This window comes from Macaca fascicularis, chromosome 1 (assembly GCF_037993035.2).
Source record: "Macaca fascicularis isolate 582-1 chromosome 1, T2T-MFA8v1.1".
Classification (NCBI taxonomy): domain Eukaryota; kingdom Metazoa; phylum Chordata; class Mammalia; order Primates; family Cercopithecidae; genus Macaca; species Macaca fascicularis.
The window spans coordinates 228,963,976-228,990,795 of record NC_088375.1 but is presented as its reverse complement, the minus strand read 5'-3'; the positions used below and the strand labels follow the sequence as shown (position 1 = coordinate 228,990,795).

Below are 26,820 nucleotides of genomic sequence, written 5' to 3'. Positions count from 1 at the left end.
AGAAGTAAGCATTCGCCAAGGGCGCAGCAGAGGTGAAGGGGGTGGCACAAACATCACCCGCTACAAAGAATTCTTGCCAAAACCAAAAACAAAACCAAGTGTCTAATCACGCATCTGGATCTAACTCCCAATTGACAGGTAAAGAGGGGACAGAACAACACCTTTATGTTACCACCAGGATGCAAAAACAAAATCCAGACTGTGAGGTGGATGCTCTACAGTACAACGTGGCTTCTTCAACAAATACATAAAAAAGAAACAACAGAGACAGGCACAGCGACAGCCACTGCAGACAGACTGAAGAGTCACACTGCTCCACGACCAGTGTGGACCTTATTTCTGGACAAACTGAAAAAAATGTTATGAGGTTACTAGCAAAATTGTAACATTGGCTAGATACTTGATGGTATTAGGAGTTACTATTTTAGGTGGGAAATACCAATTATGTTTTTCAATAAGAATTCTTAATTTTTTAGATATACATAAGGAAATATTCATACATGAAATTCTGTAATGTCTGGGATTTGCTTCAAAACAACCCTGGCTTGGGGGAGGACGCTGGGTTGGGAGGTAGCTAAGAGCTGCTGGGGCTGAGTGTCTGCTGCACTGGTTCACCGTGTTATTCTAATGTTGTATATGTTTTAAACTTTTCCTAGTACCACTTTCATAACATTGACAATTTACACACACAACTCAGTACAGAATGTCTCACCTCTGCCACGCACATGAGTACTCACCGGCATCAAAGGTGCCGTCTCTGCTCACAGGCACAAGGATGTGGGTCAGGGCACCGGAGCCGGGCTGGCCGGCCTCATCCAGCTGGACCAGCTGCAGTCGTGGCGTTGTTGCGGGTGGGAAGCGGTAGAACTGGAAGGTGAAATACACAGTCTTTGGCCATGACGTTCCTCGGCAGTCCTGGGCCACTCTGAATCCAACAACAGCTCTGGGTTAATCGAGTATCCATGGCACAGAACCTGAGGGGTCTGATGTGCATTCGCATAAGGGGATGGTCCAGGCACCTTAGTTGCTGGGGCAACAGTAAAGAGGCTGCCACGGTCACCAACGGAACCGCTTTGCTGTGCTCTCAGCAAGCCGGCCAGACAGCAGCACTCTCGAGTATAAGGACACTCTCGGCTAGAGAAGCTGCCTTCGGAGCTACACTAAGATCTAAGAGCTGGACAACACACCATCCACATTTTAATGAAGGACCACAAAAGATGGGGCAAAGCAGCTTTCACAGCATTTAGCATGCCATGGGTGGGTCCTAGCCAAGATAAGATAAAAACAGATGGCACTCCCGAATCTACTAAGACCCGAGCACAGACAGTTCTGCCAGGTCAGAATCTCAGCAAAGTTTCTCTTCAACACAGGAAATGTGAAAGCCAGATGAGTAACACAGAATATTCAAGCATTTACCTGCTAAAGGCAAGAAACTGTAGCACCATCTCGTTGCTTTGTAGACAATCCGATTCCTCCTTCTGAGGGTTAAACGTCACGGGGTCTGTAGGGTTGATGGCCTCAGCTGGCTGTTTATTGGCATCCAGAATCTCGGGAAAGCCGGAGGACTGCAGGAGCACCATGGAGGCTCTCGAGGGCTGCCCTGCAGAGCTGAGACACAGAGACTCCTCAGGCAGCCTCCCGGGAAAGGGGGACCCATTTGATGCACCTCCCTGTGGAACGCCTGGTGTTCACAAGGTCCAACAGTCTGACGACACAGCACGTGCCTGGCTCCATCCCACCCAGACCCACACCTCACCTCCTGGTCTGTGTTCCCGCAACAACAACACCTCACCTCCAGGTCTGTGTTCCCGCAACAACACCACCTCACCTCCGGGTCTGTGTTCCCGCAACAACACCACCTCACCTCCGGGTCTGTGTTCCCGCAACAACACCACCTCACCTCCGGGTCTGTGTTCCCGCAACAACACCACCTCACCTCCGGGTCTGTGTTCCCGCAACAACAACACCTCACCTCCGGGTCTGTGTTCCCGCAACAACAACACCTCACCTCCGGGTCTGTGTTCCCGCAACACCACCACCTCACCTCCGGGTCTGTGTTCCCGCAACACCACCACCTCACCTCCGGGTCTGTGTTCCCGCAACAACACCACCTCACCTCCGGGTCTGTGTTCCCGCAACAACACCACCTCACCTCCGGGTCTGTGTTCCCGCAACACCACCACCTCACCTCCGGGTCTGTGTTCCCGCAACACCACCACCTCACCTCCGGGTCTGTGTTCCCGCAACAACACCACCTCACCTCCGGGTCTGTGTTCCCGCGACAACACCACCTCACCTCCGGGTCTGTGTTCCCGCAACAACACCACCTCACCTCCGGGTCTGTGTTCCCGCAACAACACCTCACCTCCGGGTCTGTGTTCCCGCAACAACACCACCTCACCTCCGGGTCTGTGTTCCCGCGACAACACCACCTCACCTCCGGGTCTGTGTTCCCGCAACAACACCACCTCACCTCCGGGTCTGTGTTCCCGCAACAACACCTCACCTCCGGGTCTGTGTTCCCGCAACAACACCACCTCACCTCCAGGTCTGTGTTCCCGCAACAACACCTCACCTCCTGGTCTGTGTTCCCGCAACAACACCACCTCACCTCCAGGTCTGTGTTCCCGCGACAACACCTCACCTCCGGGTCTGTGTTCCCGCGACAACACCACCTCACCTCCGGGTCTGTGTTCCCGCAACACCACCACCTCACCTCCTGGTCTGTGTTCCCGCAACAATAGGTGCATGCAAAGGCGTGAACGGCAGCTCCTGTAACTGTTCGGCGATGGAGGTTTCCGGGACCAGGCAGGTCTGGCTCAGGTCAGCTTCCAGGTGGGAGATACCGCCCTCCAACGGGAACTCCTGCTGAACAAAACGAGGGCTTTCGAGTGAGGCCACCAAGGACCCCAACTCCTAACAACCAACGGTGCCCAGATCTAAGGGGATTCATCGATGAATTGCCTCTGGAGGGTTGCCAGCTCTAGCAAATAAAAATACAGAAGGTTCAATTACACTTGAATTTCAGGTAAACAACAAATAATTTTAGTATAAGTATGTTCCCTGCAATATTTGGGACATACTTATACCAAAAAATTATTTGTTGTTTACCTGAAGTCCAAATTTAACTGGGCATCCTATATTTCATGTAGCAACCCAATTTGTGAGTTGAGAAGCAGTGAGGAAGGAATCCTAATTTTATGAGCAGGTCAGGACCGTGGGAGACATCTGACACCTGAGATGGGAAATTCACATCAAAATATGTTTATAGAATAGAAAGCTGAAGCTTCCTCAACACTCCAAGATAAACCGTGGCACCGAGCCCCTGGCTGGTGTGTTTGGAAAGTCTTTTGTCCTCACAGCCCCTGAACCTTCCTGTCATTCACTCGTATTCCACCTCTACTCCCCTCCAAGGCCGAGGCAGGCCTCTCAGCGAGGAGCTGGCTTGGGAGTTGGGAATGTGCTCTCTCAAGCTTCATTCCCAGGCTTTCTGTTCCAGGCCAGAGGAAACCAGATCACCCTCACACCATGTCTCAGGCACCAGTAATAAAAAGCTAGGCAAGCTCTTCACAAACACACGAGCCCCAGAGATGCTAGAGATAAGGCAGCAGAGACTCATGGTGCTAGGAGTGTTTTCAAACAAGGAATTAAAAGAAACTATTTTTCCTCAACGTAACTCCAGTTAAGACCAGAGATGCGGTTTGTGGGTGAACCAGCTGACTTTGGAAACCAAACTCCACAGGAATTCCCCAGGGCTGGTGGCAACACGGGCAGGAGCGCACCCTGAAAACAGGATGGGGGGGCTCCACTCACCTCCTTTAGCTGCTGACAGCAAGGAGGGTCCCGGGGTACTGGGTGCCTGTCTCAGCCTCTGTCTACAGATCCAGCCACACCTTCCTTTTACTTTCATGTACAGACCTAGGGACAGCTCAGCTTTGTTTTCGTGGGTAGATCACAATCTGAATCAAGTGCCGTGGCATGAAGAACTCACGGGCCACATTCTTCTTTGGTCTCCAAGACAGAATGGTGGCAACTGTCTGAGGCCTCAGAGTAAGCAATAACCCCCGCCCAACCCACATCCCAGGGAACCCGCAAGGTCTCTGCCACCTAACTGAGGACCAGCACAGCACAAACCCGAAGTGAGGAGCTGTGGAGCCACTCCTTGGTGGAAGGCGAGGCGGGAGGTGGGCGGCACTTACTGCCTGAGTCGGGGAGGCCCGAGAGCCATGGGGCAGCTGTGAAGTAGGCCTGGCCACGCAGTGCTGAGTCGGGGACCGCGGGGAGGCCGCCAGCTGGGAAATCGACAACTGGAAGGAAAGAAAGCACAGGTGAGGGGCTCAGAAACTTGCCAGTCCATCCACAAAGCTCCCAGCATGCACTAGCCACTCCGGGGAACGGGGCAGCCCTGGATCCAGCCACGGAAGGGAGTGATGGCTGCAGCCTCCCGGCCAGGGCAGCTCTGGAACCTGGCACCACTTCTCAAGTTCCTTTATTTAACAACAGAGAGGTGATTCCATGATCTACCCCAGATCATAATATTTGAATAAGAATATTATTAACAAAGAAAACAAGCAAGAAAGGAGAAAGCATCTCCAGCTACAGGGGCAGCCTGGCCTGTGCCTCTCTGTCCCTTGCCAGCACTGGACTGAGCACCTCCAAGGCCCTGCCGATTCTAGCCACCTGCACTCCTATCGAACAAACCTCCCTGTTAAGGCAATGACCACCTTGATGCCGAGGGCTGGGGGCCCAGGCACTACTGAAGACACGGATCTCAAACCTGGACTCTAACTCCAGTACACACAGCCAGCATCCGAGACATTCACTGTCAGCAATGATGGCTGGCCCACACCAGGTGCTGGCAGAGAGGCCCCAATGTATGAAGAGGCACTGAGGAACGAATGGGGGGTAGGGTGCATGAAGCATCCCCAGGGGACCCTAGCAGCATCTTCAGGGAGCAGAGGAGATCTTTGGGGCCAGCTCAGCTTCCCTCAGACCCCACAAGGTATTGTGACCACTCAGGGTCACAGAGAAACTGCTCCAGGGAAAATGCCAGGTTGGGCCAGCAGGGAAGCCCAGGAGGCCGTCCACAGACTCGTGCCTTTAGGTGAATCCAGTATTTTTCATTCGTGATCCGGTTTCCCACTGCAGATGACACACTAAAGCTGCTTCCTGGAGACAGCCTTGGATACTGAATTAGTCAACTTTTCTAGAAAGTCAATTCTGAGGGTGATGCTGGCAGACAAAGTCATCAGCAGGAACAAGCCACATCTGACCTCACTCGAACTCACACAGCCAAGGCCAGCCTGGAGCCACAGGTGAGCGCCACGGGTGTCTCAGGACTCCAGAATGGCAGCCAAGCAGGAGCTCAGCTCAGACCGCCGGCGGGCAACGGCCCAGCAGGAAGGAGCCTCTCCTCCCACCCAGGAAGTTCCAGCGCCACAGGGATCTGCGCCGTCGGACATGCAGCTGCCAGCAGCTCGTGGTTCTCAGAGCAGTGCCAGTCTCCACCAGCATTTGTGCCTGGCGGGTGCCCTGGACACCAATAGCTGCCAGGCACCGCTCCTGGTGGAGTTAGTCCGGGAGAGCAAAGAGGGTGAGGACCACACCTCGGTGTCTCTCAGAAAAAGCGAAGGCCATCCAGTCCTGAAAGAGCTGCCACCATGAGATGTAACTGCCAGGGAGATGTGGAGATGCCCTATACAGCAACATAGGGGTTGCGAGCAGCAGCCCCACTAAAAGCCCGCACTGGGAGTCAGAACATCAGGGACAGGCTGCACAGACAGGGCAGGAGGGGACACCCCGCCGCCGCCAGCAATCCTCCCCAGCCACACAGAAGCACGCAGGGAGCAACTGTGCTTAAGCGGAGACAGAGGGTTTTCTTGCAAGTAATTGACTCTGGAATTCTGAAGGAGGCCGTGGGGGGCCTGGACTTACCCCTGGTCCCACAGGCGAGTCCTGCGGGGCAGCGAGACCTCGAGGTGCTGGCGCTGGCAGGCCTAGGAGGAAGCACAGTGGGGTAAGAGAGGGAATGTGTCAGCCTGTGTGGGGGGCGGTGGGCTCCTGGACCCCCAGGCAGTCAGGTCTCCACAGGCCTTACCACCTTGTCTGTAACGGGGCGGCCGCTGGTTACTGCTCAGGATCAACAGCAGCGACAGTGCCACCCAAAAGCGTCGCTGTCTGTCTAGAGCCTTGGCATGCACCAGCAGCCAGGAGAGGGGGTGCAGCCGGCCTCGTCCTCGTGGTATGCATCCCTTGTTCTTCCTAGGCCAGGAGGTCTCACAGCACGGAGTGCCTGGCGCTCCCTAACGCGCTTCTCCTCACCTGTCATCTTTGCATCTTCCCTGCCCAGAAGAGCTGGCGGGTCTGAGGCTGCCCTGGTCTTGCAGCTCCCTGACTCAGGCTGTCTTGTTAACTGAGAAGCTCCTAAGCAGGAGCTGCCAACCTGGCTCGCAGCCTCACAAACGCCCACTAAGCACAAGCTGTCGTCCAGGTCCTGCTGAGGATTCTCCATGCGGGCCCGGTAACAGTGGGAGGCCCACCTGGGGAGGCAAGGCCAGCCCTTCATGTGGTCCCCCTGGAGCCAGGGACTGAGAACAGCCTTTGCCCTTGATGAGGCCATGGCTGCCTCCCAAGCATCCAGGGGCTGCCCACAGAGCCAGCAGCCTCATCTCAGGGCCACCTGTACCTGCCCAGCCCCACCTCACCCTAGCTGGCATTTGTGCTGCTTCTGCAACCCCTCCCCAGGCCACATGGACACCTCATGGCCCAGCAGCCCCAGAGCACTCAGCCCCTGCACCTCAGCAGGAGGAAGCACCAGCATCATTGGAGTCTCTGAAACCCACCAGGCTTCTTATGGTATTTCACATACACCGCCACCTGCCTTTGCCTGCCATGATACCACCAAGCCAGACCCTAAGCCCATCCTGACGGGGCCACCTCTGCCCACTCAGAGGCCAGGGTGGGAGCCCCGTGCACTGAGTCATCTGCCTGGCTTCCCTGAGGCCCACAGCCCAGACTCCAGCCCATGTCCTGTCCCCGCCTGGCTCATGACAGCCTCCTTCACGGTGACAGGACTCTCCACTGCAGCAGACACCACCACTCCCCACTGGACTTCCAGGATAACCCAGACCTCCGGAGAAATCAGGCTCCCCCATGGCCCTGTCCCACCTCCTGTCACCCCCATGTGGCCCACATCTTGGGCCCAGCAGCTCGCCTTCCCTCCCTCTCCTGTGGCCTCTGCTGCCATGAAGGTTGGGCAAACAAATCTCCTGTATGTCCTGGAATCCTGAATTCCTGCAGCTCACAGCACGGGCCGGCACCCACGGGACCTACGGACCAAGCACACAGCACAGAGGCCTGTGACGTCAAACGCTGGGCGCTCTGGATAGAGACTGCCCAGTCACTTCCTGTTCCGCTCTGAATCCCAACAAAACAAAAACAAAGAAAACGCTGTTGACCAAGGAGAAACAAATACAGAAAGCACCGCCCTAACACCAGAGCTGCGCGACCATCGAGCCAATCCCCGCCGCGTGCCTCTCCCAGCAGCTCTCAGAACCCATCCAAGGAGGTGCTTCCCTATCTGCGGGATCTGGTGGAGACTCTGCTAAGGGCCTGTGGGTGGGTGGAAGGCAGTGGGGGCAAGGCCAGAGGGAGCCCTCAACCCTCAGAGGATCCAACTGCCCAGCCCGGCGGGCACAGCTCCCAGTCCAACCACCTCCTGGGCAGTGCCCACTTGGCCCGCCCAGCTCCTCTGTAACCAGCCACAGTAACGTGGCTCCAAGGAGCGCAAAGACTCTGGTCAGAGGAATCTGCCCTTCTATAAATGAGCTCACGCACTCGGAGGGAGTTAGCAAATAATCTAGCAAGCTCTGCTTCCCCAGGAAATATCATCTCACTAAAAGCAAAACGCAGATGAGGGTTCTGCGGGGACCCAGCTGTCCTCAAAGCCGGTGCCTCTCCCCAGATTCTCTGAGTGCCTCTTACAGTCCATTTCAGAGCTCCGTGCAGCAACCCCCTGCCCACCTCCTCCCAGAACAGCCTGAAAGATGAGACAGCAGAGCGGCAAGTGCAGTTCCACTCTGCTCCTCCGTAAATGCGAACTCGGAAAACTCCGCAGGCTGATTTTGATAATGAGGACAAACTGCCAGAAATGGCTCCATTATCTTCAGCAGAGACAGCGGGCACTCAGGGGCCAGCTCTCTGCGCCTGTGTGTGTCCTCTCGGGGAGGAAAACCTGGATGAAAAGTTAAACCTTCCAAGCACATCCGAACTTCTCGCATGCACTTTATTTCCCCATCGTCTCAAATTTGCACACAGTGTGGAAAGTTTTTTCAAGTAACTCTTTATGTAATGACTTATGCAAATTTTTCTTCCAAGAGAGTAAACCGACCTAAAAGGCCATTTAAAAAGGCCATTAAAGGTGGCCATTTAAAAAGACATCTGGTGGGAAGCCCAGAGCCCCAGGGCCCAAAACACAGATCCATCCAGTGAAGCACAGCAGGAAGAGATACACCAAGGCCACAAAATAACTCAGTTTCGAATCTCTTTGTTTTAGCGTTCGATGTGGTTATGGGTTAAGGTGCTTCCCAAACTATACTCTCAGTCCTGCCCAGAGGACAGCGTGGCCGCCAGGGAGCACCCGCTGTACTCCAGGCCCCAGGAGTCTCCAAAAACCACGGTGGAGTCTGGGAAGCCTGACCACCACAGGACCCTGGTTTCAGGGAAATAACCTGGTGTTAAGAAGAAGAGCACAGAGCCTGGCCAACATGGTGAAGCCCCGTCTCTACTTCCACCACATAACAGGACTCAGCTGACAAGCATCTGGGTCAGCAAGTGAACCGGAGCAGCATGCGTGTGCACAGGACACAGGAAGGAGCAGCTGCGGTGAGCAGACCGACACACACAAGGCTGTCTAGGGCAGCGCTGCGAAAACAGCAAAACATCATCAGACACACCCAGGTGCTCCTGCAAATGGAAGCTACCTCAGCAGAACCCGGCAGATCCTGCGTGAGGCAGGGGAGCAACAGGATAGGAGGAGGCCAGCCAGTGTGTGCGGACCTGGGAAGGCAGCCCGGGCAAGTTAAAAAGTGACTAGAGGCCAGGCGCGGTGGCTCACGCCTATAATCCCAGCACTTGAGAGGCCGAGGCAGGCGGATCACGAGGTCAGGAGATCAAGACCACCCGGGCTAACACAGTGAAACCCCGTCTCTACTAAAAATACAAAAAATTAGCCGGGCGAGGTGGCGGACACCTGTAGTCCCAGCTACTTGGGAGGCTGAGGCAGGAGAATGGCGTGAACCCAGGAGGCGGAGCTTGCAGTGAGCCGAGATCGCGCCACTGTACTCCAGCCTGGGTGACAGCCAGACTCCGCCTCAAAAACAATAAAATAAAAAACAAACAAACAAACAAAAGTGACTAGAGCAGGTTAATTTGCATAGCCATGAAGGAGGGGCCCTCCCACACGAGTGCCTAGGACGGTAACAAGGCAGGAGTCTCTCCAAACCACAGCACTCCAGATCAGGGACACCTGCCTGACAACAAGCCGACTTGCTGTGCTCCCCCAACCCCCGCAACAAGCCTCTGTCCCCAAGGGTCTTTGTTTCTAGACAGCTTACGTAAATGTCTGCTTTTTGGTTTTAAAATCTCTCCTCTGCTCCAAGCCCCCGGAGGCACCTACAGTCTGACCCTGCACACACAGCCCAGGCTACAACACCCTGCTAGCCCCAAAGCAACTTCACTGTGGAGAGTCCGTGCCCGTGGCTCATTTCAGGTTGACAATATTAGAGAGAAAAATGAAAGAAACCCACAGTGTATGTGGGTGTGCTGGCAAACTTGTGGTAACCACGCCCATTAGACATGCTAGGAAACGTACCTGTACATTACCCATAAAACTTAAAAGTAAATTAAAATTTAGTTTAACAGTCATTATAAGACACACCTGTAGGTCCCTGACGGAGCCTGAAGTAATAACACAACACAGAACGGAAAGCTGAGACCTCCACGGCAAGCAGCACCATCAGGTACCTCTCCCAACACGGAGCCCCTCCGTTCACACCCCTGTGGCAGAGGCCTGGGCTCCCTCACTGGGAGGGGGAATCAGTGTCTGGCTGAGCCACCACAGGACCCTGGTTTCAGGGAAATAACCTGGTGTTAAGAAGAAGAGCACAGAGCCTGGCCAACATGGTGAAGCCCCGTCTCTACTAAAAATACAAAAATTAGCCAGCCATGGTGGCGCATGCCTGTAATCCTAGCTACTCGGGAGGCTGAGGCAGAATTGTTTGAACCCAGAAGGCGGAGGTTGCAGTGAGCAGAGATCACGCCACTGTACTCCAGTCTGGGCAAAAAGAGTGAGACTCTATCTCAAAAAAAAAAAAAAAAAAGCACAGAGACTCAGCTCTTCCTTGGCTGCTCCAAGAAGCTCGTGGCCAGCGGGGACCTAAGTCGCCAGCACACACCTCTGGCCCAGAGCCAGATCTGAGAAGAGCAGGAAGAGACTAAGTCACTGGTTTCCCGGGACACCAGAGCCAACTGCGATCCAGAAATGGTCCACATGGATTGCCAGAGACAAAGAAAAACTTAGACTTCCCACCACAGCAGGTTTTGCCACCTCTCTGAAGATTCCTTTTCCCTGACGCTCTATCACTCTCCAGTCTCCACTTGCTGAAAACCTCAGTCAACAAAATCTCAAGTGTCTACTTTTCTGTCAATTTAGCTTCAAGAAACTCAAAAGCCCTGCACTCAACTACAGCGCAGGCCTCAGGAGGTGAGGCAGGGCCTGCACTCCGACCCCAGCCCTGGGAGGGCCGCACGTCCCACCTGGTCACACAGAGCGTCTTCACACTGCCTCTGCACTCGCCTGGAGGGGGACCTGCAAGAGCACGCAACCCACACACATTCCACACGCAAGAGAGAGGGTCACGCCCTCCAGCCCACGGCTCTCAGCATTGTGGGTGAGTTGAACGGCAAAAGTTATATGGTGAAAAATAATGCTCACACATGCTCACAAGGACAAGATTCCTCAGAATTCCTCCTTCCTCCACCCCCAGGGAGATAATTCTATACATAAGGCAGAGAACACAAAAGAACATTGTTACCCAGAGTAATAATACCACTAAAATCACAGCCCAAAACAGAGGAAGGAGCTCTCCAGCCAAGCCCATGGCCACCAGGCATGCAGCTCCCCACAAAGGAAGTGCACTGGGCTTCACTTCTTCATCACCCATGCGGGCCAGGAGACGAACAGGGATGGGGCTGGGGCAGAAGGCGGCCTCCCCACCAGCAACCCTCTCTCACCTCCCGCGTCACCTCACCAGACGGATTAAAAGTACTGACTACCAGCTAGACATGGTAGCTCGTGCCTGTAATCCCAGCACTTTGGGAGGCCAAGGCAGGACTGTTTGAGTCCAGAAATTCGAGATTAGCCTGAGCAACATGGCAAAATATCATCTATACAAAAAAAAAAAAAAAGCCTGGTGTGGTGGCATGCATCTGTGGTCCCAGCTACATGGTAGGCAGAGGTGGGAGGATCGCTTGGGCCTGGAAGGTAGAAGCCGCAGTGAGCCGTGACTACGCCACTGCACTCCAGCCTGGGCAACAGACTGAGATCTTCTCTCAAGAAAATAAAAAGTACTGATACACGAAGGGGTCCCGGAGCTGCCGGGCTGCAGTGTCCATGTCCTGACCTAGGGTTTCACTGAGCAGCTATCTATCCCCTCAAGCCACATAACTTTTCAATATGCATGCAGTGTTGCCAATTAAAAAGTGAAAATAGAAGCAAGGGGAAAGGAAGGATGTGTTTTGACCACCTTTACTTTCCCATGTCCATGGATTCATTTTCCAACAAACATTTTATCAGACGCCTGCACTATGACAGGACCATAGGAAGAAATGAAGATAAGGAAACAGCTCAGTGGAGGACGGGGCTGTGGTCTTCATTGAGATGTCTTCCTAGGCTGAAGGGAGAACGGGCCTCTCGAGACATCAGGACACATGCATGGAGGTCAACGTGTCCTTCCTGGAAACGTGAACAGAGTCGTGAACGGGGTCCCCACAGCACCAGTCCCCTGTGGCCCGACTGCCCCAGCAGGAGCCAGGTGGAACCCCCGCTCCGCCCTGAAACACACCTGTCCCCCTGGGCCTGGCTGTGCTGCCAGCCTGCCACTGAGCAAACGGGTCAGCAGAGGGCTGGATGAGGGGTCTTAACAGAGGAAAATGCTCATTTCACTGAGCAACTGCCCAGCTGAGCAAAGCTGCCTGCCTTTAACTATGGGGTCAGCAATTCCGTGGGAGACAGAAGTCCTGAGGGAGGAGGGAGGGGGGGCAGCAAGAAGAGGCTGTTGCCTAGCAACTCATGGCAGCTGGCGGAAGGCAGGGATGGGCCAGGCCTTGGGCCTTGGGCCTTGCGGGTAGAGTGTGGCCCTGCTCGGAACAGGGGTAAAGAGATGGCCCTGAAAGGCAGGGGAAAAGGAAGGACCATCGCTAGTAAAGATGCAGTCTCTGGGGTTTCAAGAAGGGTTGCAAAAAGCAGCTTCCTATCATCAGGCCGTGAAAATAAAGGCTGAGTCAGTATCCAGTGGTACTCTAGACACTAAGAATTCACACGGCAGACCCACCTGAAAGGTCTTTATTCCTAACTATCTGTAGGTAAAAATTCATTCTTCCTAAGAGTTTGAAAACAGGAATCGGAAAACGAGCAAAACCGAAGCAGAGATCAAGGGACAACTGGATGATGAGTGAGCACAGGACTCTGTGCTGCGGGAATCCAGATCGCAGGCAGCCCAGGAACAGGGGGCGTTCGTGACTCGCCAGAGTCCTGAGCTGGGGTCACCTCCAGGATCAGTTTCAGAAGCGTCACCTCCCTTGTCAAAGCCTTGCTCTGACCCACTCTCCCACTCATTCTCCAGCAAAATGCACCCTTCCCACCTGCACACAAACTTCCATTCCTTGGTTAGAGGGTGGCCAAAAAGCTGTTCCGTGGCCTTAGACTCTCCCCCACCACCATGTAATTGACTGAACCACCCTGATCCAGGGCAAGGGAGCCGCTATCTGTAGGAGAGGATGTTCCAGACCAGCTAGCAGCACAGCAGGCACCATCGGGGCAGGAATCTAACTCCACGTGCCCTGGGAAACACCACAATTACATGTTTGCAATGATCCCTTCTACATGGCTGTTTTCAAATCTATTAAGCAAACAAACCAAAATTCTGACACCACCAGAAGAAAGTTCAAAAGCAAAATATGGGTCAGGGAAATTCCAAGTTACCAAAAAATAAAGACTGGGTGCCCTCTAGTGGCTCAATGCACACTCTTCCATGGTAAGAGATGAATGAACCTTTGCTCCCTTGCAATGTTACAGAGAAAATAAAAAGGATTATTCATAACCGAGAGCCAAAGTACCTCACTTAAAGTGACAGCCGCATATCATTAAGATCTCCAAAGGAACCATATAAGTTGGTGAAATACTGAAGTATGAAAAGTTTCCATCATAAGTTAAACACTAGTGGATATTTAAAAGTCTCTTACACTGGGTTTTGAGAGGCAATGTCTTCCGATGCTTGGAATCTGGGCTGAAGGTAATCATTTAACGTGACATGAATGCAGCCATAAATCCAAATTAAATAAACCCAGTGAAATCAGGGTCCATCCATGTAGATTTGCTGGTCCCCAAACAGCGACTGAGAAGTAGATTATGCTGCTACAGCTCATTTGCACCACCGTTCAACTCCTGGGCCTTCCAATAACCAAGGCACACTCCTCTCTGCCAAGGATATGACAGTAAATCTTCTGGGAGGAACTCAAAGCATTGTTCCCAACAGCTCTGTATCTTAAGAAGTCAAGCTAGGCTGGGTGTGGTGGCTCATGCCTGTAATTCCAGCACTCTGGGGCCAAGGTGGGTGGATCACCTGAGGTCGGGAGTTCAAGAGCAGCCTGGCCAACATGGCGAAACCCCATCTCTACTAAAAGCACAGCAGACTTCTAGAAGGACAGGCTGCTTCTCACCTGTCTTTGTCCTTCTCAAACAAAAGAAAGAGTGGGAAAGAGTGGCAGGAACTACTCAAGTCTATGCATTCGCTGACGGCAAATGCAAAGCTGGGATCGGGAGACCAGGAGCCCCAACCCAGGGGCAGCCACGATCTGCCAGTTTCACCCACCCTGAATCCATACTCTCTTCTGGTGGTTTTCCTTTAGGGAATCACCCTCCCAGCCCTTAACCATACAGTCAGGGGTGGACCCAACCCCGGTACCAAGAAGGGTGTGTGACCAAGACCAACTGTCCCCACCCCCATCCCCATCAGGGGTTACACGGTAAAGACAGGAGGACTCCCACTGGAACAACTGAGTCAATCAGGGCCTTTCTGTTGGGATTCCTAAGCCCAGGATTACCTGGGAGCTCCTGGGCTCACCGTGTGGAGAAGCTCTACCTGGAAAGAAGCCAACACTGAAGAAAGGAGAGCTTAAAGGGGAGGGGTAGGGGCATGGGGGAGAGAGATGAACAGATGGAGTCTTAATGGTATCCTTTGAGTGCCAGGATCCAGCCATGCCTAACATCAGCTCTACCTCTAGGCTTTTCTGACACATGAGCCAATACATTCTCTTTTGTTGAAGCTATTTTGAGTCAGGTTTCTATCCCTTGTATATTAAAGGGTTTTGGTTAATTCATTCACTCTACAAATATGTACTGAATGTTTTACTGTGGGCCAGGACTCATCAGGCAATGTACAGATGAATGAAACAGTCCCCGCCGTGAGCTGCTTCAATGATAAAGACTCTCCAGTGTGGAGCAAATAAATGCACCAACTATCCGCACCTCTTTACCTTCCAGGCATAAGATGAGTCAGTTCCCAGTCCCCTTGTGACTTGGGAGGCCACGTGGCTACTTCTAACCAGGGAGAGGGAGAAGAGACATGTGCCGTTTCTGGGCCAGAGCCGTAACTGATGGTACAAGATCCGCCCAAGGCCTCCCTTTCCTGCTGGCGCAACCCAACAATATTCAAGACGGCGAACACCCTCTGGGACCAGGATGAGCGGAGCCACCACCAACTGCAATGCGCACACAGCGAGGGTGAGAAATAAACCTTTTTATTTTAAGCTACCGAGATCTGGAGATTATTTGTCACCATAGCAAATTCGACTAATACCCTCTAAGAACAGTGGCAGGGAAGGAAGGAATCAGACAATACACAAGGATATAAAAGGTGGTATCTGCAAAGGGCTGCGGGATGCTGAAAACAAAGCTCTGCCATGGACAAGAGCCCTCTGCAGGGCTTTACAGATGAGTACAGGTTTCCGTAAGAGAGGGCGAGGAAAGTTTAACACATGCCTTTTTAAATGCGGGAATATTTAAAGACATTTTCAAGTTGTAGGTAAAAAGGAAATAAAAATGGAACTCAACAATGTAGGAAACAACACTCCGAATCAAAACCTATGAAATGGGGAAAAGATGTACTTGGAAGAAAATTGCAGAATCTTAAATGATTTTATTACTAAACACGATGAGAAAATAAGCTAAGAATTCCACTTTTTCAAAGTGGGTGAAGTTAATAAAGATAAAATATAGAATTAAATTAAGATTAAAGAAAAATTAATAACTTAAAAACAAGAGAACCAATAAGTAAAAGTAACAGCTGATTCTTTGAAGAGACTAATGAAATATACAAACCTCTCATAAGCCTGACCGAAAAAGGAAGAGTCCTCCCAAGATAGAAAGCAAAGGAAGGAATCTAATCACAGGCACATACTGAATGTTTAAATTAGTTACAAACTTTATCCCAGCATCCTTGTAAATTAAAGGAAATTGGCCATTTGTTTTAGAGGATGTGTATCCCAAAAGTTAACACAAGATGAGGTGGAAAACATAAATAGATCAATAACCATGAAAAGAGATGTAATTGTTTGTCAAAAATCCCTTCAATGGTTTCAGAGAGTTTTATTAGACCTTCAAGAAACAGGTCTTGCCTTTTGTTTAAACTATTTTAAAGCCCAGAAAAAGATGGACAGCTTCCTCCTGATTATGACATGACAAGAAAAAGCTACAGATCAGGGGTCTGCAAACTATGTCCACAGGTTGATTCAGCTCACAATCTGTGTGTATCAATAAAGTTTTATTAGAACACAGCCACATTCATTCATTAACATACGACCTATATATACCAGCAGAGATGAGTAGCCGTGACGGAGACCATCTGGCCCACAAAGCCTAAAATATTTACTGTTTGGACTTTACAGAAAAAGTTTGCTGACCTCTTCTATAATTGGGCCTCGATTATAGAAACAGAAATCCCAAACACGAGTTAATCACATCAAGATGGACATAACTGTAAAAACTCCCCACAAGTCATTCTCTCTTTTTTAACACTTTTTTTGAACAGTTTTTTAGGTTCTCAGCAGTACTGAGCAGAAGGTACAGAGTGTTCCCACAGTGCCCTGTCCCCACACACAGCTCCCCTCACTAACATCCCACGGCAGACAGTATGTGATTCTTCTTGCTACCTAATGTTTTGGTAGTTTGTTGTCTGTTTTTACAGCTCCACTGGGACAGGAGCCTAACCAAGTACCTGGCACATCACAGACTCTCCGCAAGTCTTTGCTGAATGGAGTGGGGGTAGGAGAAAAGGAGAACCACCTGAACAAGCCCTATCTGAGTCAACATGCCCTAAAGTGCTTGCAGAATGGCTAATATAAAATGGTAGAAGCGTAGCCAACACTGAGCTTTCTGGGCCCACCCAGAATCTACTTTCCTGGATGCAGTCAGGACCAGCTGTGTTTGTCTGTTTGTGGGGTTTTTTTTGTTTTTGTTTTTTAGAGGCAAAGTCTGGCTCTGATGCCCAGGCTACAGTACAGAGATGTGATCATAGCTCACTGCAGCCTCAAACTCCTGGGTTCAAGCAATCCTCCTGCCTCAGCCTCCCAAGTAGCTGAGACTACAGGCACATGCTACCACACCCAGCTACTGCATGCATCTATCTAGCTAGCTAGCTAGCTACAGAGTCTCACTCTACCGCCCAGGCTGGAGTGCAGTGGTGCGATCTCGGCTCACTGCAACCTCTGCCTCCCAGGTTCAAGAGATTCTCCTGCCTCAGCCTCCCGAGTAGCTGGGACTACAGGCACGTGCCACCACGTCCAGCTAATTTTTTGCATTTTTAGTAGAGACAGGGTTTCAACGTGTTAGCCAGGATGGTCTCAATCTCCTGACCTCGGTGATATACCCACCTCAGCCTCCCAAAGTGCTGGGATTACAGGCATGAGCCACTGTGCCCAGCCTTAAGTTTTTTGTAGAGTCAGGGTCTTACTATGTTGCCCAGGCTGGTCTCAAACTCTTGGCCTCAAGCCATCCTCCCACCTCAGCCTCCCAGCGTGCTGGGATTATAGGTGTGAGCCACTGCGCCCATCCAGGGATAGCTGTTTTTACCCATCAAAGACTCTGGGATCCAGAGCAGCTCCGTGGAGATGTGCTGCAGTTGCTCCTGCCCTGGTGGCCCCCTTCCTCCAGTAAGATTTTGGGCCTGTGTTAACTGAACCAGTAGTTGAAGGGGTACGTACATGTGGTCGCTTCCCTCAATGCTGCCAACCAGAAGAACCACAATGGCAGTGGCAGGGGGACAATGTTAATAATCACCCAGCAATCGCTGGGCATCTGCTCCACGCCAGGCAGCCCCGAGCACCTAGACATATCTTTACTCATTTCATCCTTTCCATAATCCTTTGCTATCCTTTGCCCATTTTTCTTTTCTGTTGTTTATCTGCTTCTTATTGATTTGGAGGAGCTCTTTCTGTAATCTTTCTAATCTTCTCATCTTATTTCCTTCATTAATTTTTAATGGTCATATGTATTGCAAATATCTTTCGGTCTGAGGTCTGTCTTCTAACTTTGTTTACAGAGTCTTTTCTCACACACAAGTTTTATATTTTAATGTAATCTTATTTCTCAATCTTCTCTTTTTGGTTTCTGCTTTGTCTATCTTGCTTAAGAAGGCTTTCCTTGTAGGTCTCTAAGGACTTGCTTTATGAATCTGGGTGCTCCTGTATTGGGTGTATATATATTTAGGATAGTTAGCTCTTCTTGTTGAATTGGTCCCTTTACCAATATGTAATGGCCTTCTTTGTCTCTTTTGATCTTTGCTGGTTTAAAGTCTATTTTATCAGAGACTAGGATTGCAACCCCTGCTTTTCTGTTTGTTTGTTTTCCATTTGCTTGGTAGATCTTCCTCCATCCCTTTATTTTGAGCCTATGTGTGTCTCTGCACATGAGATGGGTCATGCTACCTGACTTCAAACTATACTACAAGGCTACAGTAACCAAAACAGCATGGTACTGGTACCAAAACAGAGATATAGACCAATGGAACAGAATACAGCCCTCAGAAATAATACCACACATCTACAATCATCTGATCTTTGACAAAACAAGAAACAGGGAAAGGATTTCCTATTTAACAAATAGTGCTAGGAAAACTGGCTAGCCATATGTAGAAAGCTGAAACTGGATCCCTTCCTTACACCATATAATAAAATTAATTCAAGATGGATTAAAGACTTAAATGTTAGACCTAAAACCATAAAACCCCTAAAAGAAAACGTAGGCAATACCATTCAGGACATAGGCATGGGCAAGGACTTCATGTCTAAAACACCAAAAGCAATGGCAATAAAAGCCAAAATTGACAAATGGGATCTAATTAAACTACAGAGCTTCTGCACAGCAAAAGAAACTACCATCAGAGTGAACAGGCAACCTACAGAATGGGAGAAAATTTTTGCAATCTACCCAACTGACATAGGGCTAATGTCCAGAATCTACAAAGAACTTATATTTACAAGAAAAAATCAAACAACCCCATCAAAAAGTGGGCAAAGGATATGAACAGACACTTCTCAAAAGAAGACATTTATGCTATGAACAGACACTTCTCAAAAGAAGACATTTATGCAGCCAACAGACACATGAAAAAATGCTCATCATCACTGGTCGTCAGAGAAATGCAAATCAAAACCACAATGAGATACCATCTCACACCAGTTAGAATGGCGATCATTAAAAAGTCAGGAAACAACAGATGCTGGAGAGGATGTGGAGAAATAGGAACACTTTTACACTGTTGGTGGGACATTAAACTAGTTCAACCACTGTGGAAGACAGTGTGGCAATTCCTCAAGGATCTAGAACTAGAAATACCATTTGACCCAGCCATCCCACTACTGGGTATATAACCAAAGGATTATAAATCATGCTGCTCTAAAGACACATGCACATGTATGTTTATTGCAGCACTATTCACAATAGCAAAAACTTTGAACCAACCCAAATGTCCATCAATGATAGACTGGATTAAGAAAATGTGGCACATACACACCATGGAATACTATGCAGCCATAAAAAAGGATGAGTTCATGTCCTCTGTAGGGACATGGATGAAGCTAGAAACCATCATTCTCAGCAAACTATCACAAGGACAGAAAACCAAACACCGCATGTTCTCACTCATAGGTGGGAATTGAACAATGAGAACACTTAGACACAGGATGGGGAACATCACACACCGGGGCCTGTTGTGGGGTTGGGGGAGCAGGAAGGGATAGCATTAGGAGATATACCTAATGTAAATGATGAGTTAATGGGTGCAGCACACCAACATGGCACATGTATACATACATAACAAACCTGCACATTGTGCACATGTACCCTAGAACTTAAAGTATAATAATATAATAAAAATGGAACCATAAAAAGAAAAAAGAAGGCCTTCCTAACCCAAAGGCCATAAAAATATTCTCCAATGTCTTTTTCTAAAATTTCTCAAGTTTGTTTTTCATACTTTAAGTATTTAATCCATCCCATTTTACAGCTGAGGAAACAGGGACAGAGATATTAAGTAACTGCTCTGATACTCAATTAGGAAGTATGCATTCATAAGCAATACATGCAATTGTTTTGAAAGTTAAATGCTACCACATTGTTCATTTCCTTTCAGTACGTGTGTTCTTTCAACATGCCTTTGTGAAAGTTTACCCACCATGATACGCATAGATCTATTATCATTCATTTAACTGACACACAGCATTTCACTGTCCAAATAAGTCAGTTTTTCCATTCACTGACTGGGAAGCCGGCAGACTGTTTTCAAATTTTAACTTAGAAGCTGCTGTGAAGCTGAGCCCACCCATGTCTCCTTGTACATATGAACTGGTAGTTCTCTCTAACAGGCGTCTGGAAATGGCATTTCTGAGTTGTATTAACTAAATCTTATAAAATCACTCTTCAAAGTGGCTGTACACATCACATTCTTCCCACAGTGTTAAGGGTTCCGCTTTAACCACATCCTCATGAACCTTGGCACTATTAGACAGCTAGATTTCTCCAATATGAGGGGAATAAAATGGTTTCTCATTTTATTTTGCGTTTCTCAGATCACCAGCAATACTGAGCACTTTTTCATACGCTTATGGTTATTCGTTATTCTGGCTTCTTCTCTATAAATCCCCTCTTCATATGACGACAACGTTAACGATTGCCCAGCAATTGCTGAGCATTGTCCATTTTTCTTTCCTGTTGTCTATTTCTTATTGATTTGGAGGACCGCTTTCTATAATCTATCTTCTTTCTAATCTCCTAATTCTAACATTTCTGAAGTTCTGGTTTTTAGGCCATCAGGAATTTATTATTGTACCTGACATGAAATTAGGATTGAATTTTATATTTTCCATGTGGGCAAGAGATCACACCACGCCATTTACTGACTGGTACTCCTCGCGGTAAGCAGAGTAACTGCTGCCACCCCAGAGATACCCATGTCCTAATCTCAGAACCTACACCTGTGTTCAATGCCAAGGGACTAAGTTGACCTGAGACGGGGGGGTTGACCCTGGGTTATCCAGAAGGGTCCAATGTACTCACAAGTCTTTGTAAGTGAAAGGCAGGGAGGCAGGAGGGTCAGAGTTCAGTGGGACTGGAAGGTGCTGCACGGCTGCCTTTGAAGATGGAAGAAGGAGCCAAGGGACACAGGTGGCCTCCTGGAAAATGCGAGGAAATGGATTTTCCCCTGGAGCCTCCAGAGAAGGAGCACAGCCCCACTGAGCCCTCAATTTTTAAGACTGCAGAACCCACTTTAGACTTCTGACCTCCAGAATTTTAGGATAATAAGCTCCTGTTGCAATGTCACTAATTTGTTGTAGCAGCCATCAGAAACTAATACATTCCTTCTTTGCAAGTTGTCACATATCACGCCTTATATTTTGTCCCATTATCTATTTATCTCCCTCTGTATCAATGCTATACTTGTTCTAGAAATTAGAACATTACGGTAAGCCTGAAAACTAAGAAAGGTGAAGCCTCCCTCCCTCTTCAAAATTGTCTTGACTATTCTTGACTATGTATTTTTTTTTAATTAAAAAATAACCCCAGCATTTTGGGAGGCCAAGGCGGGAGGACTGCTTGAGGCCAAGAGTTCAAGACCAGCCTGTACAACATAGCAAGACCTTATCTCTACAAAACAAAAAACTGAGCCGGGCATGGTGGCACTGCCTGTAGTCCCGGCTACTCGGGAGGCTGAGGCAGGTGGATTGCTTGAGCTCAGGAGTTCAAGGCTACAGTAAGCTGTGATTATGTCATGCACTCCAGCCAGAGCAACGAAGTGAGAATTTATCTCTAAACACAAAACAAAACAAAAACCCTGGAATATATCCTAAAAGAAAATAAATGCAGCTCATGGGAGAAAGACACACCAGGCGGAGAGCATGAGCCAAGACTCAAAAGTCCGGAAAACAGCAGCATGGTGAGTGAATCACAAGTAGCACACGCAGCTAGGAAACGCTTCCAAAACCCTGGATGATCGGTCCTGGTGGGGATGATTTCAGCAGCCAAGAAACCACTAACAACAGTCCAGGACTTCTACTGCTGGCCAAGAAGAGTAACAGCGATCAGACTGACCCTCCCATCTAAAATACATTTTCTTTTAAACACAAAATACGTAAAACAGTGGTTTTCAAGACAGCGGACTTCAGGCAACAAAAGAGAGTGATCCCGAGGGCTGGGAAACAGAAGAGGGAAGGCCTACCCTGCCCCCAGCTCACTGTGTTCAGTGAGGTTGCACCAGACAGGATGAGTAGCACACAGAGAGAACGCCAGCCATGTACAGAGGGTCCCACCCTAGCATTCAGTAGAGTGCAGATCAGGAAACTTCCTAAGGCCAAAAGAGAAAGAACCACCAGAGAGGATTACAGGGAACAGGGCCTGGTCTTCACAGGGCAGGCAGACATAGTGCTGTTCCCTCCAGCCATGTGGTAATCCTCATTCTTCATGGGACACCAGGCAGACCCCTCGGAGGGCACCTGTCATCTCAGTGAGAAATAATCAGCCCTAGACAAAATGCTGATCTGATCTCACCTAACAAATCTTAAAAGCAAGACCCAAAAGGATCTAACAATTTTCAAAGCTTAAGAATATTTATCAGATACAAAAATATTCAGTATCCAATATGAGAAAATTCTCAATATCTGGAGTCCATCAAAAGCTATCAGACATCCAAAGAGGCAGGAAAACAGAACTCAATCAGGAAAGCCTATCAATCAAAACTGATCCTGAACTGACAAAGATATCAGAATTAGCAAACCAGGATATTAAAGTAGTTATAACTGTACTTCTTAAGTTCAAAAAGCCAGAGGAAACATTGAACATGTTAAGTCAACACACGGAAGATATAAAACAAGCCCAGACAGAACTTCTAGAGATTAAAACTATAATATCTGAGATGAAAAGTATACTGAATGGGATAAATGGCAGATCAAACACTCCAGAAGAAAAGAACTTGAAGTGAACTTGAAGATATGGCAATAGAAATTATCTAAAATGAAACACGCAGCGAAAGAAGGTTATAAATAAAAGTGAACAGAGTTTCAGCGAGCTGTGAGACAACTTCTGGCAGCCTGATAAACTTGTAATTGGGGCCTCTGAATGAGAGGATGAGAGAGAAAGACAGAAGAAATATGTGAAGAAATAATGACCACAATTTTTCCAAATGTGATGAAAACTATAAATCTAGAGATCTAAGAAGCTCAAGGAACCCCAGCAAAAAAATCAGTTTAAGACCCATTCTGGGCAAGCAGAGGCAGTGGCAGACTGGTTTTTAAATCTCCTCCAAATGCCTTACGAAATCAGGGCAACCAGGGAAGTAAAACCAAAGCCCACAGACGGCGTCCACGATTGATCCAGCCCAAAAGCCCGACAACAGGATCAGCCCATCAGAGTTTATAATTAATTTGATTAGAAGGTCTTCAAAACATAACTAGCTGCTCTTTTCCAGTGCCGTAACTATATCTTTATTTACTTATTTATTTTTGAGACAAGGTCTCGCTCTTTTGCCCAGGCTGGAGTGCACTGGCGTAATCACAGCTCACTGCAGCCTCAATCTCCTGGGCTCAACCAATCCTCTTGCCTCAGCCTCCTGAGTAGTGGGGACTAAAGGTGCACACCACCGTGCATAGCTAATTTGTTTTATTTTTAGTAGAGATGGGGTCTTGCTATGTTGCCCAGGCTGGTCTTGAACTCCTGAGTTCGAGTGATCCTCCTGCCTCAGCCTTCTGAAGTGCTAGGATTACAGGCATGAGCCACCATGCCTGGCCTGTATCATAATTTAAACACATGAAAATTTCTTTCCAGAGAAGGTAGCCATATTTTTCCTGAAAGCTAGCTATACAGGTTCATTCTCTGTTTAGGCATTTCTACAGACATGGGCAAACTATGTTTATTATGTATTACTATTGTACTTCTAAGTAACTTAATCAAAAATCAGAGTACACAGTAGATCCATGGGTTCTGCATCCATGAATTCAACTAGCCTTGGATTGAAAATATTTTTTAAAAAATGGATGGTTGTATCTGCACTGAACACGTACAGACTCTTTTTTTCTTGTCATTATTCCCTAAACAGTACCACAACGATTTACATAGCATTTGCACTGTATTAGGTATTGTAAGTAGCCTAAAGATGATTTAAAGTACACGGGAGGATGTGCGTAGATTACAGCAAATACTACCATTTTATATAAGGGACTTGAGCATCTGGAACCAGTCCCCCATGGATACCGAGGGATAACTCTAATCATGTTTACACTTAGTTACAAAATATACCCAATTTATAATCTAAGGTCCTCTGTTTTTCATAATTATGTTTCTTAAAGGTTGATAGGTATTTTATTTTTAAAATATAACTATGTCAAAGAGTGTACATCAAAGAAGGAAACATACCAGATGTAAGCAAGAAGCAAATAATGGGTTGCTTTTTTTTTTTTTTTTTTTTTTTTTTGAGACGGAGTCTCGCTCTGTCGCCCAGGCTGGAGTGCAGTGGCACAATCTCGGCTCACTGCAAGCTCCGCCTCCCCGGTTCACGCCATTCTCCTGCCTTAGCCTCCTAAGCAGCTGGGACTACAGGCGCCCGCCACTACGCCCAGCTAATTTTTTGTATTTTTAGTAGAGACGGGGTTTCACCGTGTTAGCCAGGATGGTCTCGATCTCCTGACCTTGTGATCAGCCCGCCTTGGCCTCCCAAAGTGCTGGGATTAGAGGCGTGAGCCACCGTGCCCGGCTGGGAATGGGTTGCTTTAAATGACCCTGTATTATGACCCTCTGTTTAGTTTTTTGAAATTGTGTGTCCTATGCCTTGAATGCACTCAACTTTATCAAATGAAATTGGAAATTCATTCTACACCGACTCTGACAGGAAAAGCCTGCATGCCACCCACCACCACAAGGGATTCTAGTATAAGGGATACTGTGCATTTCAGTGCCATTTATATAAGATGGGATTATTAATGTACACACTGGTGGTAAACAGAAATCCTGAGAACAAGCTGGTAGGCACAAAATTCAAACACTGAAAAAACAAAAACATTAAAACCATCAAATGCATCACCTCTCTGAAAAACAGGAAAATACTCAACGATGCAGTTTGTCCCAGAGAAATCAACTATTAAGTTTTGGTACCAGAATATTCCCAGATAGCTCAGAAAATCCCAAAAGACCATGTTTATTATGTATTACTATTGTACTTTTAAGTAACTTAAAAATCAGAGTACAGAGTAGATCCCTGGTTTCTCCATCTGTGAATTCAACCAGACTTGGGCTGAAAACATTTTTTTTTAAATGGATGGTTGTGTCTGCACTGAACACGTACAGACTCTTTTTTCTTGTCATTATTCTCTAAACAGTACAATTTACATAGCATTTGCACTGTATCAGGTATCTCCGAAAGTCATCGACTTAATCAAATTCACCAACTTAGAAATGCTTCCACCAATTGTTAAAATCAAATTCGACAAGATCAGTTCCCATAAATTAGAGTCTCAATCCACGAAGAAAACCCCTCCTGAGTGACAGAAGCACCAGCAGCTTTGCACCAGGACTCGGGGCCACAGCCGAGCACAGAAAGCAGGTCCTCCCTCGACACCTGGGCGTCACCAGCTGGAGCCCTGAGGAGCACAAAGCTCCCTCCACAGGCTCGCACGTGTGTTCATTCCCTATCTTGCCATCTGGAACGGGCAGAAAGAAGGAAGTCATCACCTGCGACTAGGGATCCCAGAACTTTCAGTGGCGAGAACTCCTGACGCCTAGAGCCAAGGCCCCATACTCATTCAGGTGGACTACTCCAACACTCCCTCATACCCTCCGCCCCTCACTTCACTAAAGGTGGAATTCTCAACCAGGACATGGGTCTAAACCAAGAGCTCTGAGCGCAGGGTACTGCCTCAGCAGAAGCAGCCAGGCTGACAGCCAACAAGAACTCTTTAACCTCCTAACCATGTGGACTTGCTGCCACCACAGGGCCAGGGCTCTACCTCTGCTGGCAGCCCTTGCTGCTTGCAGACACTTGTGACTCCCTTTCTTAAAGCCACAGACTCAGATCACAGACTCCGAACTTTCGGGCAGGGCTTCAAGGTGAGTAGACAGAGGGCTACTTTAACCACGCAAACTCAAGGTGGCAGTCCTTGGCTCTCGATCACCCTCTAATTCTGGGGTCCCACATTTGCAGGGCACCCACATTTGCAGGGCACCCATGTGACGTGTCCTTTTACATGCTTAATTGGGGAGCTGTCAAGTAACTGAGCTGACTCTGGGCTGAAGCACAAGTAACAAGCTTCTGGGCCACACTTCAACACTGTCCAATTCTACACCTTGGTATTAAGCAAAAACCCAACAGATTCAATCAATGCCATCTATGGCGATTATCTTACAAATGTGATGATTATCGTACCGGACTAAGTATGCTTCCCCAGGAACAGATGGAAGTACTGCCTGCCGTGTGCCTGGCAAGTCAGCTCTCTGGAAACACTTACTGGAAGGGGACATGGGTGGTTTCCTGGCAGGCTGCCGCTCCGCCTTGGGGCCGCTGACAGGCTCCGCGGGTGCATCCAGGTGTTCTTCTGAGCCCAGTGAGAACTGGAACCGGACTGTACCCGACTCCACCTGCTTCACCTGCAATGGACCAAAACAGCAGTGATGGCCACTCCCTTCATCAGCACACCTGTCAGAACCATCCAACCAGGAACAGCAGGCTCTGCCCTAAAACAAAGTCTACGTGAAATCAGAGGTTTCTGACACCACATGTTCTTAGATTATAATCAAGTAGTTTGAGCAAAAAGCAATTGGCGTGGCACTAAAAGCCCTGCAGACCACACAATCATGGAATGACCCTTACCCAAGCAGAAATCGCAATCTCTCTCTCCAGTTGTGAATGTTTCCATTGACCTATGTGAAACTGACATCTTTATTCTGGGTATGGCTCTGCGGGTTTTGGCACACACACACAGATTCACATAACCAGCACCACACTC

The 26,820-nt window shown here is 48.7% G+C and overlaps 1 protein-coding gene across 50 annotated transcripts in view; it reads right to left on the bottom strand.

Annotated features, from left to right (window-relative positions):
- Nucleotides 1–26,820, bottom strand: part of NPHP4 (nephrocystin 4) — a 135,936-nt gene that overhangs the window by 39,898 nt on the left and 69,218 nt on the right. For 33 of the 50 annotated variants that reach the window (XR_012427019.1, XR_010581598.2, XR_012427010.1 and 30 more), the window contains 6 exons: nt 26,323–26,461; nt 5,935–5,996; nt 4,200–4,307; nt 2,717–2,868; nt 1,417–1,608; nt 738–925 (listed from right to left, as the gene is read on the bottom strand). Coding sequence is in view for 34 of the 50 variants with exons in the window: in XM_065530604.2 (XP_065386676.1) it covers nt 738–925; nt 1,417–1,608; nt 2,717–2,868; nt 4,200–4,307; nt 5,935–5,996; nt 26,323–26,461 (841 nt within the window). In the remaining 16 variants the exon portion in view is untranslated. Of the gene's footprint in view, nt 1–737; nt 926–1,416; nt 1,609–1,756; nt 1,937–2,716; nt 2,869–4,199; nt 4,308–5,934; nt 5,997–26,322; nt 26,462–26,820 lie in introns of those variants that run through there. The other 17 variants (XR_012427026.1, XR_012427035.1, XR_012427020.1 and 14 more) reach the window with 3 other exon arrangements.